The 16,155-nt window shown below is 33.2% G+C and overlaps 2 protein-coding genes across 2 annotated transcripts; both read left to right on the forward strand.

Annotated features, from left to right (window-relative positions):
• The first annotated feature begins 2,324 nt into the window (after positions 1-2,324).
• Positions 2,325-14,239, forward strand: LOC101266058 (uncharacterized). The gene is made up of 8 exons (XM_004245667.5): positions 2,325-6,210; positions 7,263-7,388; positions 8,674-8,772; positions 10,830-10,972; positions 11,222-11,330; positions 12,179-12,286; positions 13,394-13,534; positions 13,710-14,239. Exons 1-8 carry the CDS (start codon positions 6,136-6,138, stop codon positions 14,124-14,126), a joined length of 1,218 nt encoding a protein of 405 aa, XP_004245715.1. The 5' UTR covers positions 2,325-6,135; the 3' UTR covers positions 14,127-14,239.
• On the forward strand, positions 2,331-3,941 carry LOC101266358 (UDP-glucuronate 4-epimerase 5). Its single transcript, XM_004245668.5, has one exon. The coding sequence runs from the start codon at positions 2,331-2,333 to the stop codon at positions 3,666-3,668; it is 1,338 nt and encodes a 445-aa protein (XP_004245716.2). The 3' UTR covers positions 3,669-3,941.
• Positions 14,240-16,155: the final 1,916 nt, after the last annotated feature.

The following is a 16,155-nucleotide window of genomic DNA, read 5'->3' on the forward strand; positions in this document are numbered from 1 at the left end:
GTCTATTTATATTTTCGTATTTAAATTTAAATATTTATTTAATTTGATATTTTTTAATTTTATAACTTTATGTGCTATATTTATGAGTTAAAAGGTATTTCATTCATGTCGAATTAGATCTTAAATTTGTATTTAATTTATACCTCAAAATTAAATTTAATTAAAAAACAATAGACAATTTTTATAAGAAGGCCCAAGAACCCTATTCATTCATCAACGAATTTATGCTTTGAAAAAGAATATATTTGCTTTAGACCCTCAAATTTGAACCTCCTTATTTTCTTTATTATTAAGTATTCTTTAGAGCATTTATAAAATTAAATTTCTTTCTTTATTTTCTTATTAAATGTCGAACTCCTTATCAAACAAAGTATATTGAATAAAATACTATTTATAGAACAAATAAAAAAAAAATCTGCATCTCAAAGAAATTTTTTAAGAAATATATTTACCACTTTGCATTCTTTTTTAAAAAATTTGAATTTTAAAAATATTATTTAAAAATTAAGATCTCATTTATTTTTGACTCTAGGTCACAAAGTGTTTGACGGTTCGAGCTGCCCTAGATTCATTTGAAAAGTAATTAAAATTAGTCAATTTTCTGTGTTATAAATTTCTAGATTAACTATTTTTGGGTCTATATATTAGGCCTATATATATCATGTAACTGTATTTGTTTCATAATTATAAAGGGAATTGGTGGCTTACATAATAAACTGCCTTATTTGACCTTTTCTTTTTCTATTGCACGTTAAAGGAAAAAAAAAATCCATTTTACTTGGGAAATAATTTAATATCCTTAAAATTTTTAAAACAACTCAAAGTAATATAATTCTCATCTTTTAAAAATAAAATTAAAAAAAAATATTTTCGAAAGACTTTCTACTCAAGTAATTAGTCTGGTAATTTGTGATACAACAAAATCCATGCATATATAAATAGATAAGATCTTTGGGCAAATTCATACGTTTTTTATTCATACTCTCCTTTAAAAAATAGTATATTTTTCTTCGACTTTTGAGATTTAAAGCTTGAAATAGGAATAAAGGTTCATTAATCGTGTAATTAACATCTTAATTTTGCCAGCTTATGAAGATTTTATTTGTAATAGTAACCTAAGTAACTAATGCTTTTTTGTATCCACAAAGTTATTATCATTAATTTAATATAATGAGGGAAAAAGTATCGTACATTTAACATAAAATTATATTGTATCACGTTATAATAATTAACATATCTAATAGATTAATAAAAAATAAGAACAATGATTTTATGAAATATATCACTTTGATTTTACACATGACTAAGCATTTAATTCACGAGATTTTTAACTCAACACAATAAGTATCATTAATTTCTTATTATTCACACAATTAAAGAAATCTTTTCTAGCTACTGTCTGGATTTAAATATATTTTTTCCATATGAAAAAGTCAATATGATCACAATTTCTACACGTTATTTCAAATATATTTTTTCCATATGAAAAGTCAATAAAAAGGGGAGACCCGTTATCATTAAACCAAACAAAAATTTGACACATAATCCCATAAAACATTCACATTCTACATATCTTTTTAAGGAAAATAAATAAAAAGTACCACTCTTTTACAAGACTCGATAAAAAAAAAATACATCATTTTAAAAAATTAAAATATTTTAATTTTCAAATTTTTGTTTTTGTTATAAAAGAGAAGTATTGAAAAACACTTTTATATTTAATATAAATTATTAATTTTTTTAAAAAATTATTGATAATTTTAAAAAATAATTAATTAGACTAATTAAATTTAAATATACCTTCACTCTTGCGACAATTTTGAGTATTTTTAATATTTTTCTCAGCTTTTTATTAAAAATTTATATTTTTATAAAAATTTAAAATCATTTGTTACATCATATGACATTTAAGAATTTAAGTATAATTTAGTCAATCAAAAAGAAGAATATCTTTTAAGTTGCAATAAATCAAAAATAAAATTAATAATTAACTTTAAGATATACAATTTAAATTAAAGATTTTATTTTTTTAAAATATAGTGATAAATAGTAAGGAGGGAGTAATATTATGGTCTTTTTACTTTCCCAATAACATTACAGCACCCCGCCGGCCCGAAAACCCATAGTCACTGAACCTGTTCTCCCCATCAGACTCTGTTTTCAAGAGTCAAAAATCCAAAAATTCTGAGTTTCAATTGAAGTTTTCAAGCTGAATCTATCGGAAAAACCCAAAAAGTTTCAATCTTTTTTTGTGTTTTTCATATATGTAAACACCAGAAAGGATTTTCTCGACTTGTTGACTTGTTTGAATTTTGATCACACTGAAAAAAATGACTCAATTGAAGCCCATTCTTATGCATTTGGATTCCATTCCTTCCACCCCAGGAAAGTTTAAGCCTGATAAATCTTCACCCTATAATCTTTATCGTCTCCGTTTTCACCCTACTCTGTTTCCCAGGTTTACTCTTTGGTCCTTTTTTTTCATCTTTTTCATCGTTTTGCTCATCTTTTTCTCATCTCCTTCCAACCCCACCGCCGGAAACAGCCGCCGAAGTCTGAAAAACTCTCTTTCGCCATCTCCCGCGCTCGGCCCGAACTGGGAACGTCGGGTTCGGGCCTCGGCCCGACCAAGGTCTAAAACGGGCTTTACCGTTCTAGTTACTGGTGCTGCCGGTTTTGTGGGGACCCATGTGTCTCTAGGCCTGAAACGCCGTGGAGACGGCGTTTTGGGGCTGGATAATTTTAATCAGTATTATGATGTCGGGCTGAAAAAAGCCCGACAGAGCCTTCTTGAGCGTTCTGGGATTATGGTAGTTAAGGGTGATATTAATGATGCTGTTTTGCTGAGGAAGCTGTTTGATGCTGTTGCTTTTACACATGTCATGCATATGGCAGCTCAAGCTGGAGTTAGATATGCAATGCAGAATCCAGGTTCTTATGTTCATAGTAATATTGCTGGTTTTGTTAGTTTGCTTGAAGCATGTAAAATGGCTAATCCACAACCTAGTATTGTTTGGGCTTCATCAAGTTCTGTTTATGGATTGAATTCAAAAGTACCCTTTTCAGAAAAAGATAGAACTGATCAGCCTGCTAGTTTGTATGCAGCCACTAAAAAGGCTGGTGAAGAAATTGCTCATACATATAACCATATATATGGTCTTTCGATTACTGGATTGCGGTTTTTCACAGTTTATGGTCCATGGGGTAGGCCTGATATGGCGTATTTTTTCTTTACAAAAGATATTTTGAGAGGGAAGGAAATCAAGATTTTTGAGACATCTGATCATGGTAGTGTTGCTAGGGATTTTACTTATGTTGATGATGTGGTAAAGGGTTGTTTGGGAGCACTGGATACTGCGAAAAAGAGCACAGGGAGTGGGGGGAAGAAGAAGGGTGCAGCTCAGTTGAGGATTTTTAATTTAGGTAATACAAAGCCGGTGCCTGTTGGGAGACTTGTTAGTATTTTGGAGAAGTTGTTGAAGGTGAAGGCAAAGAAGAAGGTTATCCAAATGCCGAGGAATGGGGATGTGCCATTTACGCATGCTAATATTACTTTGGCACATACAGAGCTGGGATATAAGCCTACTACTGATTTGGAAATGGGGTTAAAGAAGTTTGTGAAGTGGTATGTTAGTTACTATGGATCGAAGAAGAAGAGTTCTTGGTGAAGTTCTTAAACTTGGTGTTGTGTTATTTCTCTCTAATGTTTCCTGTGCGTTGATGATACCTCTTCATTGATTTGCCACATTGTTTTAGGTATTCTATTTGTAGGTGATCATTGTACATTCTCTACTGCTACTACTAAAGCATGTTTGATCTATCGACCCTCTTATGGTGGTTTCATGTTTCATTAATCACCATACTCATAATACTTTGGATTAAGCTCTAGTTTATTCGATTTGTCAGAACTGCTATAAAGAAACATATCTGTTTCCCTCTAAGTTCAGTTTTATTCGTCCTTAATCAGTTTACTAATATTCAACTTCAAGAATGATAAAAATAAGTTATTAAACAGGCTGTGATGGAATTTTAATGTAGTCGGGAGTTGATAACTTTTCATTTGTTTCCTCCATTTACTTTGCTAGGATTTCTTATTATTTATTTCCTCATCCTTGCATTTTATAGTTGTACCTTCCCCTTCGACTCCATTAGAGTAGTTTAGATTTTTCATGTCATTGCTTTAGATAGTCTGTAATTTGGAAATTTAGCTTTTCCTATGGTAAATATTGTTAAACTCACCAGTAATTGTGTATTACTGTGCAATTTTCGTCCATCTTTGGGATTCACAAGCTTGTTAATACCGTTTTTCTATGGAAAAAGAATTTTGTATGTATCTTAGTGGAAGTTCTGTCTTTATAGACGGTAGCATTAGCCTCTTTTGTTTTGTTTTCTCATTTTCTTTTTTGGTTGATAGAAAGCAACAAAAGTTGTAGTCTTTTAGCCCATTCATGTGTTTACATGACTTGACAGCTATGGACATTGTTTATTTGGTTTTGTCACCGTCAAAGAAGGTGCTGGGCCTGACTCTAATCTTGGAATTTTGTTTCTAAGGAACAAAATTATTTGGCGGAACGGGCGAGGGCTGTGCCAGATGCACAATCTGCTCTTATAGCCAATTCTGAAAGGACATTTTAGGATCCTTGTACTTGTTTAGGATGTAATCTCTCTCAGTTGTACTTGTACTTTTAATGGTATTTTCCTCTTCTTAACTAGTTAGGCATCACATTATTCTGCTTTTTATGGTCTATTGTCTTCTTTAAACTGCCTTTGTTATGTGTTACTCGAGATGAGGGTCTTTTGGAAACAACTTCTACCTCTCCACGAGATAAGGGTAAGGTCTGTGTACACTAGCTAGTCCTATACTGAATTGTCTGTCTGCTCTTTCCCTACGGAAACTGGGGTGATGATGTATGTTTTTGGTGCTGCTTTAAGTATTGATAGTTATATTGGATAGAGACACTAATCTTCTGGTTTGGGTTGCTTGTTCAGATATATGTTGTAAATTAGTCAAATTAACTCTACGTTTATTGATACAAAAAGAGGAAAATATTCGTCTTTTTGCATAGGAATTGTTAGATTGTTTTTACATTAGTTGAGCAACTGAGTTGTTGTATTACATAATTTTGGACAAATTTTCATCTGATGAGTCAGCTTTTGGAGTTGACATGATTTGTGAACTAATCGCCAGATTTTTTCGTTGTAAATATCAGTTATTGCGTACTTTGGAATTTCAATTGTCATGTGGAAAATATGCAGATTTATGATTATTTTCCTCTTATATCATCTATATTCTAAACCAAGGTTTCTAAACAGCTTTTGATCTTAATTTTTTGTTGCTTTCGACTATAGTTAATTTCACTATTAAAGCCAATTTTATTCCTAGGCTCACATCCAAGTCCATAAATTGAAGATTTCAATATCAAATATTATTGCGTAAGTTAGTGGAGGACATCACTAATATTATAATTATAATTTTTAAATCATGTACACATAATAGTAATATTTTTAATCATGTATATATAGTATTATTTTCCGTCAAAGGGGGTTTGGACATTAACGTTCGTGTCCATTCTATTCGAAAAATGTTATCCTTTTCTTGATTGAAGGGTCAACATGTCCTAATTTGTGATTCGCTTAGAATTGGATTGTGCTACTATTTTATAGATCCTTTTATTAAAAGAATCTGTCCGTCCGAATCAATTTAACTCTCTGGCTCGTTAGAATTTGAGTTGGATTGAACCAACACATCTACTTTTAGCTAAAGAAAGAAAACAATTAATTGTTATATTGTTTTTATTAAACATATCAATTGCTCATTACTATTAATTTCAATAATTTTATTTAAATATAAATTAAAAGAAAATATTTGTTAAATCCTTGAATCGTACGGCTAAAAACATATCAAAGGAGAAAGAGGGACCCATCCACGTGTTTGTGTTTCATTATTGTTAATCACCATTCAACATAACACAGCTCATTACGCCTCTGTCTGATTTTACGAAGAAATTTTATAGACCCAAAAACCCAAAATGCCACCTCTCTGAGGAAGATGAGTTTTTTTTTTCTTCTTGTTATAGAACAAATTCAAGAACTTTAATGGGTGGGTATATGCAGTGAAAGGTGAATAAATCAGCTATGAAAGGAGGTGTCCTTTCGGCTCCTGGTGATTACATCTACTTCAAGTCTCAAGTTCCTCTTCACAAGATCCCTGTAATGCCTGATTCCATCAATTTTTAGTTTTTTCTGATTTGGGTTTTCTTCGATTTTGCTTAACTGTTTGGTTTCTCAAATGGGTCTGTGTCTTTTTTCTATTTGATTGTGTTTTTGTTTGTTTTCTTGAATTTCTATGAATCTGAATGTATGATCATGTTGTGATTTGCCCAATTGGATAGTCGTTTCTGATGTGTTTTTTTTCCTTCCTATTTTGCTTGAATCTATTGTGACTGGTAGGTGGCCAATGAGTATCCCAAGTAAATTGGCATGATCGCTGTTGTTTATAGAAACATGAATGTGACTGGTAGGTGGACAATGAGTATCACAAGTAAATTGGCATGATAGCTGTTGTTTATAGGAAACATGAAGTGTGTTCCTTGTGAGTACTGGATAAGACTCTGCTTTTGTTCCTGAAAAATCAACTGAATTTCTTTAAGTTGCTATAGTTATCATTTTTAACTCTGAAACAACTTTGCCCTGAATTGGCATCATGGCAATTGTAGTGATGCCTTATCAAATTCCCTGTTATGCAGATTAGGTTAGTTTCCATTTAGTTAGTCGCAATAGAATTTGCACTTTTTTTGGAAATCTTGCAAAACCTGTTATCTTGTAGTTGGTCGATTAGTTTGTGCGTGAATAATGTTGGAGTGTTTTATGTGTTTTCCATCAAATAGGAAAAACGTCTCGTGCTAATCACAGTGGAATGGCAAATCTAAGTTTATATTAAGATTCTTCTCTTTCTAAATATTTGGTCCTGCACTTCATTCTACTCTTTTTGCTTACTTTTCGAAAATTTTGCTAGTTGGAAGACTACCTTCGTTTTTCAGATGAAGAAGATGGCTACTTTCTTGAATTTGATGTTGTCTATTGATCTTAAGTTCTTCGGCCCTCTTTTGGAGGTCCTTGCAGTTATTCTAAAGATTATGTTCGATTCTACACATTTGACTTTGATTATTGCTTCTTTATTTAGGTAGTAGAGGTGCATAAATGGACTGGTCTACTCTTTGTTAAATGTACTATTATTCTTAACACTTTGATCTGTTGGGCAGATTGGATCAAAGCAGTGGCGATATTATGATTTTGGCCCGAAAGTAGTTCCCCCACTCATTTGCCTCCCTGGCATAGCTGGTACTGCTGATGTATATTACAAGCAGATAATGTCATTGTCTATGAAGGTAATGAGGAAAACTCCTGATTCTTTGCTTGTTTTATCTAGTTATTGCTGAATTTTTGTGTATCTTCTTTGAGAGTGAAAATGACAGTGAAGAACGGGTCATATATGTGGTTGTAATCGTTTCACCCATTCATAAATATATATGAATGTAAAGGATCAGTTAATCTCTTAAACTTGCACCTGTTATGTCTTTCCCATGTTACTTACTATGGTAACTTCCAAAATTAGTCAAAGGTACCAATGAGCGTTTCCAAATGATTAGAACTGTGTTAGAACCTATGTTGCTTGGACTCTCTTAAAAATTTTGTTGCAACTTGCACACAGATCCTCTAAAAATGCACTTCTTTTGGAGGATGCAACATGCACCATGTGGCATTTTTGAAGAGTCTGACTGTCTGAGCAACATAGGTTAGAGCAAAATATGCACTTTAGTAGTGCCTAAAGCTTAAAATCTATCATTAAGAAGATGGAAGGAATATAATAATGATATCTAGTGATAGGGATTATCACTAGAAGGTATCACTTGTGAATGAGTCTGTCTCTGTCTCTGTCTCTGTCTCTCTCCTTTTGATTGAGACCTTACTTAAATATGAGTTCCCAAATTGGGATGTAGATCTAACAACAGAGGGACCTGGAATACATCAATTATTTGATTGATCTCTTTGCTCTTAGATGAAAAGTTTTCAACAGCAAACGAAAAATTCTATTCACAATGGAAGTGGTCTTTGATAAGAACATGGAAAGATGTTCCAATAAAAGCTCAGTAATGCATCAAGTAGTGTAAGTGATAACTACTGCAGTGTATGAATTGTAACAGAGGTTGCTCATTGTTTAATGATTTTGCTGGTCAAACTAAGATCCGAGAAAGCACTGGCCTGCACTGAATCTTGGAAAATAGATAACGCTTGCCCCATTGGCTTGCCCTCTGTACTACATGGACTAATATCTTTTTTTTTAAAGGTAAATGTATTTACATGGATTACAACCTTATTCTTCTTTTTATTTTTACGAGGTAACTGTATTTACATGGACTTATCGTGTCAAGTGATGACACAAAGCAAAATAGAATTTTCCATTTTCTGAATGATGTTAGAATCTCTTGCAACATAATTTTAGGATCTAACTAAAGACAATTTCCATTAGTTGGGGCTGAAAGGTTTTCTTTGCATGTTACAACCTATGCATATATGTCTCTTTCCACGATATATAGCGACTGGATAATTTTCTATAAGACAACCCCCAAATTCAATTGAAGGAAGCTAACATCTTCTGGTTTACTTTCTCAGGGTTACCGTGTAATTTCCGTTGATATTCCGCGTGCATGGAACAACCACGAGTGGATTCAAGCATTTGAGAAGTTTCTAGATGCTATTGATGTTCATCATGTATGTTCCCTTTATGTCAGTGCTTACTTGATGGCTACAAGGGGTGTACATGGGGCGGTTTGGTTCAGTTTTTATCAAAACCAAACCAAACCAACTATATCAGTTTGCTTGGTTTTTTGGCACGTGAATACTATTTCAATCTTAATGTTTCGAGTTATAGATAAAGTTTTGATAAATCAATATATGTGTAGTAGTAATTTCACGTTAGGGATCAAGTTCTAATAAATCAACTAAACTAGTTCAGACTTTGATTGTTCTGTCAGTCTTAATTTGCAGTTTGGTTTGTGCACCCTATAACATAAGCCTAAGTATGTAGTGATACCAATCATGTTAGGGATCCATGATCAAAGCAATAAAAGTAAGAATGTGTGTAAGCTAAAAGATATAATATGAACGGAAAGATAAAGATAGACAAATTTAAGAACGAGTTCCTTAATTCAAAGTGGATCAAGAAATCTAGAATGTCAAGATGAGCGTAAAGTCATAAATTAATTCCTAACAATAACAATTAACCTAAAAGAACTAATCACCTTTGATAGAGAATTAATCAAGAAAATAGGTTTTGGAACCCACCCCCCTTTAGAGTATCAAGAACAACATTAGGCAAAGACTTGTCACCTTTCTTGAATACCTAAAAGTAACCTTAGTTTTAAGAAGGAATTAAACTTACCACCTTTAAGTTGATTCTTGAAGGTTGAAAAAATTCAAGAGCACTCACAACATGAGTGCAAAGGAAAAATCCTCTCAATTCAATTGACAATAATGTATCTATAAATAAATAAACAATATATGCTAAGGGGCATGCAACACCCTCCCAAAAAGGCTAGGAAATTAATCCAATACTACTTTGGGCAACAAGTCCTTTCGGAAAAAGAAATTTAGTAAATCTACAATAAAAAGAAATCAAGAGATCTTGGCCAAGGAAACTAAAAAACATGTAAAAATTTTCTAAGAAATAAGGAAACTTTGACCAAGAAAACAAGTAAAATTAATGTCACACTTATTTCCAAAACTACTTAACAAAATAAGAGAGAAGTAGCAGATGATATGGAATTGCACACGCCCATCTTGGTCAAGCACACATCTAAGTAGGCGTGTATGTTAGCTCTTTGAAGCATGTATTTAATTTTGGGCTCCTCTTTGGTGTGTATTTTTTTTCTCAAAAAAAAAAAATCATCCCCATCTTGGACTTGACTTGGATCATGAGATAAGTGTAGCGCTTAGTCAAATCTTCCCCTACTAGTCGAGAGCTCTTTTTTCACGATAAACCGGTGTTGTCAAAGATGCGCTTAAGCCCTAAAGCAAGGCTCAAAACAAGTTAAGCTCTCCGCCTTGCTTATGTGCGCTTCAGTGTCGTCATAAAGGCTCTACGACAATCTTTTCCTTGCAAATGAGCATTTCCTGAAGTGGTGACGCTAAACAAATGGTATTTCACTTTATTGTAAAAAAATTCAATTTCTTTGTCCATATATTTGTTGTTCATGCTTATGTATATTTATATTTGCACCTTTTTTCATCATAGCCCACACTTTATTTGCGCTTTCCAATTAAAGCCCCAACTGACCGTAGAGCTTTTTTGCGTTTCTTTTCGCTTTCGATAGCACCAATAAACATCTTCTTGATCTCACATTGAAGTTCCTGAACTTTGTCAAGCATCTCCTTAGCCTACAAGCTCAATCCAAGTCCTTTTTTGGAGTTATGCCTCAGCCTACAAGCTCAATGCAAGTCCTTTTTTGGAGTTATGCCTCCATGGATGCTATCATGTAACGTGTGCAATCTGACTAGTCTTATTTATCTACGAGATGAGCAATTTAGAATTAGTAAGATGCACCTATTGACTTTCTTGATTTATATATGCAGTTAGATATAGTATGCAAAGAAGTGCATATAAAGATACATCTATAAGTTTTTATCTTTTTGTCTGGTCACTTGTTTGATATTGGTTTGATTATAGTGTTGAATCATGCATTTCAATTTTTTTATTTGGAATAAAAGCAGAGATTAAGTTTGTTCATGATAAAGGAAGTAACTGATGTATTAAACTTGTCCTACGGCAGATTCATCTCTATGGAACAGCCCTTGGAGGCTTCTTAGCACAACTTTTTGCTCAGCATCGTCCCCGGCGTGTTAGGTCCTTGGTACTTTCAAATACATTTGTGGAGACCACTAGTTTCTCAGCTTCAATGCCATGGGCTCGTATGTAAGTTTTCAGTTTACTTATTTAGCATACCATGAGAGCTGCTAAGTTGCTTTTATAGCTCATATATGACTGATCAGTATCGATACTTAATAACTTCTACATCTATTTGATAAGTTATAGATGATCTAATATCTTTTTGTATATGTACTACATCATAATTCTTGCATCTCATTGTTTTTATGATTTAAGCCGTGTAGCTCTTCACATTTTAAAAGATGTTTTTCTTCTATTGTTGGTTTCCTACTGCAGTGTTGGTTGGGCTCCTGCTTTTATACTGAAACGGCATGTGCTAAGTGGAATTCGTGATAGTCCCCAGGAACCCTTTATTGCAGACTCCGTAGATTTTGTTGTTTCTCAGGTAATGTTAAGCTCAGTTTTTTGATATATTACAGTGGTTTTATGTCACTCTTACCACAAATTGTTTGGAAAATTCCTATTTTCAGAAAGCAGTTGTTAGCAGTATATTGAACTTATGGTTCTTCCATATTTCTTTTGCTGCTTCAGAGTTGGCCAGATATATGTTTATGCATAATATTTATTTTTTCAAAAGAAAAAGTGTAACGATCTTATTCTTCTAACATATACTGTTCATTGCAGTTGTATGGTATTTCATTTTGCACCTTTTTCTCCTCTTTTTTCAAACATTATAAGAAGAAGCTCTAGAAGCATTACTTTTCAGACAATTCTAACATATTTAACCTTCTCTTTCTCCCAAAACTTTTCCGTAGCTCTTTTAAGTTATTGTCCAGAATATCAATTGGATGCAGATTTTCCATTACATCCCGTCAGATGGTGTCATTTTGCTACCTTTTGAGTTAATCTGGTTTACGTAACACTCTTGCTTTCTTTGACTATCTAGAATTTGGATTTGTAGTTTCAAGCTGCCTAATATGTTGAACAACATGTGATGCTTTCGTATGCTACTATTTCACCATGAGATACTTGATGACAATATCTTGAAATGATACTCATGTATCTTTGTTGTATGTTTCATTTCTGTACCCTGTTCAAAGTGTAACTGGTCTTAGTTTTTTGTTCTTGATAGTCCTCTGATTTTGTTAATCCTTATTGTCCATTTTCTTTCAGTTATTCAACTGATAAACTAGACCATCACATGTTCACCATGTTTTCGATAACAAAGCTATTTGCTTATAGAAAAAGTTGACTCACTTATTCTCATAACTTGTGAATTCGATTTGGATGCAGGTTGAGACTCTCGAGAGAGAAGACTTGGCTTCCAGATTAACATTAACAGCTGATGCTGCATCAGTTGGACCTCTTCTTCTTCCAGATTCTTCCATCACTTTAATGGATGTATGTGTCTAATCTGCAAAGTTGTTTTCTGATTTTTTTTAGATAATAAATAAATTGTTATATGCGCAGTCAACATGCCTCAACTTTCTCATTGTTTTGGTTTTTTAAGTGTATTGTCTATAAGTCGACACAAATATATTTTAACTACATCATACTGTTAGTACACCATGTATTTATTTACATTTTTCCTCGCTGGAATTTTAGGACATTAATTATTTTAGTTAACTGGATACAACTGCATTCTGTTGCTCTTGCGACGGCACTTGTTTTTTAACTTTCCCCGGGACTTGCTTATTTCAAAAGTCATGATAACCCAGATGATCACTTCTTGCTTGGAAACAGACTGCTGAGTATAAATTTTGACCTTGGGAAGTCTGTAGCTCTTGGTGTAGAGATTTTGGTCTTTCACCTCTTCACTAATCATCAAAATAAGGAAACCATATACTTGCTAGACATCAAGAAATTCTCCATTCACTATTATTTGTTATCTTTTCTCACTAGTTGACATTTTTCGCTTTAGGTAGGAGAGTTCCACTTACTTCTTCCGCACCTAATGGGATAGGAATGTTTGATCCAAGACCTTACCACATAATTTCAGCATATCTTTTAGTTCGGATCAACTGGTTGATTGTCATCATTTAAATTATTTTGCATGTGTGTAAGGATTTCATGAGCGCAAAAGAAACTCTTAACTCCAAGGGAAATGGACCTGAACAAAGCTGAATGGATATAGAGGATTCATATAACCAAAGCCCCAGTGATCTGGAATTGAGTTGTAGTTAATTTACTGCTTGATTTGTTTTCCCTAAAAAGATGTTAGCATACATATGTAGGTCATGACCATCCTGAAAATCCTCTTAACTTTACTTGATTAAAAAGAAATTGGCAAGAGTTGGAATGAAATGGGTTCAAAATTAGAATAGAGCTGCATGTCGAGGATTCTTATAATTAACCCCCCACCCGCAAACTAGTTTGGGGATTGAGGCATAATTGGTTGATATTGTTGTCCTTTTGCTATTTCGCTAGTTTCTTTCTTACAAAAGTCACTAAAATAGAAATTGTCTGATGGACTGATTCCTATTGCATTGTAACTTTTGTTTTGTGAAGACAAATGACTATTGTGCAACCCCTCTATCACTCAAAGATCAAGTGTGTGAAAGGTATCCTGGCGCGAGAAGGGCATACTTGAAAAGTGGTGGTGATTTTCCATTTCTATCTAGGCCTGATGAAGTGAATCTTCATCTTCAGGTATAAACTACTTCTTGTTACTTGTTCATCCAAACATCATTTTCATTTCTTTTTATTCTTTTCTCATTTTAGAATTCAGGTCTACTATCTACGAAGAGTTTTTCAAGGTTGAGTAATTTATAAGATAGAATAATACGTTGCAACTAAGTACTTGGTTGTATTTTCATTTTAACAGCTACACCTGAGACGTGTTGGTGTTGAAGCTCGACCTGACTTGATCCCTGGTGTTCCAAAGGATGATAGTGGTGGAAGTTCCAAAGAGCCAAACAACGGAAGAAAGGATGCTGATGATTCATCAGAAAATGATAAAAGAGACTCAGAAACTCCTCCTACAGAAAGTGCAGAGCCCCCCTTGGCTCCAGAAGCTACCGGTTCTCACGATTTAGATAACCAACTCCTTAAGATGGCCAAACTCTCCAATGACACAGGTGAATCTGTCACACCTCCTTCAGAAAATTCATTTTTCCGTGACAAGCAGAACTTACTAGTCTCGAGAGCTATTCTAAACATCACTTGTGAGATTTTTATTCTTAATATGCTGTCCCTTTACTTAGGGAACTGTACATTAACTGAAAATGTAGCTGCAATGTAGACGCTTGATGGGATAGAATTTTTGTTCCTCAGTTTCTTTCTGTACATTATGGGTTGGAAAAGTGTCATTGCAAAGACACTATGAAATTGAAGACTCAAGTTTGTGTTGGAAAATCTTTATATACCATGTAGCAGTTGCAAATCTTTCATAGTCCCAGAATGTTGGATTCGATAATCTAACGTAAAGTGATGTTTGTTTCAGCAAATATAAGTTTGGGAAAACTGTTCGTTTGATGGATGGAGATTTTTCCAAAAACTTAGTAACTTTTCTGGGAAGTTTCTAAACTCACTGTTTCAGATTTTGCAGCCTCAGCATGCGTTATTAGGGGGCTTTCCCCCCATAGTTGTTACATGATATAGGAGCGGAACTAGTGAAGAAGTTTCAGGTTCGTTTTGAACCTGGTAAATTAGCTAACGTTTGATCACAGACTTTGAAATTTTATCTTCAAATTATATTGGTTGAGGTAGAATTTCGAGTTTAAACTCAACAACAACATACCCAAAGGAATTCTATAAGTGGGGTCTGAGAAGGGTAGAGTGTATGCAGACTTTACAACTACCTCGTTGAGGTATAGAAGTTGTTTCTGAATTTCGAGTTTGATCTCATTAAGTTCAAATTCTTGGTCTACCTAAACTTTGATAAGATCCCTCTTAATAACTAGAATCAATAATTATGTCCCCATACAATATGGATATGATCGAGTCGATTTCATGATAAATTCGTTTCACATTGGACCGGGCCGGAATACAGTTGTATACATTTTCATCACCTAGTGTTCTACGTAGGAATTCATATGTCTCTACGTATTAATACACATCTAAAGTTAGAGGGAATAGATACCAGATAAGGTCAAATTAAAAGATACGTTTATGTACTATGCCAAAATAGAAAGGTATAACTTTGTGGAGACAAATTTAGTTGTCCTACTTATTAGCTTCTAGCATTATTAAAAGACACTTTTTTTTTATGAAATGAAGTGACTGATTAAATGCCTTTTAAAAGGTTAATCTAAAGATGCCAGCCATGTCTAGTTTAGTGTGAAACTCCACCAATTCAATCTTTTAGATCAATAGTAAGGTGTTGACCTAGCTTTCGAAAATTGCATATATGGAAAAATGATCCTGGCACTAAATTTACCTAACATGGTGGAAAATTGTCTATAAACCTATTCAAGTACAACTAGTTGGGATCAAAATATAGAATTATTAATATTAAAAAGAGCAGGCTGGTATACAAATTATTTCATATTTACGCAAGAAGAATTGCACTACCTCGAGAGGGGGTGTTTCGTAGTCCGTCTCTTCTGATACAAGCATTAACGATTAATTATATTGTGCGAACAAAAATTGAATTCATAACCTATAAGAAACATAGAAAACTTTATCGTTGCCTTGAAATTCCCCTTGAAAGTAACAAATTATTTCGCATGCATGTGAGATTTGGGAGGGATCACAACACCCCAAGGCGTTTGTTCTATAAACAGCTTCTCATGACAGAAACATTAATGACTGATTTCACTGTTTTAATTTATGATCTGTAAATTATAAAATGAACTTTATCGTTGCTTGAAAACTCCTATCAAAATACATAATTAATTAGTTGAGATTAACCTTTCATTAGGTAGAATCATATTGGCTTTTTCAAAACAAATTTTATGACCTTATTGACATATCATATCTCTCTTTTTCTAGATCTTTATATCTAATCAAGTCGTGAATGGTGGTGGAGGGAAGATTTGTAGAAACATTAATTAATATTTTATAACACGTCATCTTTTAATATTTATGATGATTATGACTAAAATTGAATTTTTAACTTTTAATCATTTTCAAAATAACTTTTGATTAGTAATTGATGTAAAAGTTATTGCTGGATGGTGGTTGTATAATGGTAACCTTTAATTAATTAATGGACCAATTGATGGTGATATTATTGAAAAAAATATAACTATTAATAACCAAGTTGATAATCTACTTTCAACATCTCCATCATTGCGAATTTTTATATTCCTTTTAAAGTGAATAGGTAA

This window comes from Solanum lycopersicum, chromosome 8 (genome assembly GCF_036512215.1).
Source record: "Solanum lycopersicum chromosome 8, SLM_r2.1".
Classification (NCBI taxonomy): Eukaryota; Viridiplantae; Streptophyta; class Magnoliopsida; order Solanales; family Solanaceae; genus Solanum; species Solanum lycopersicum.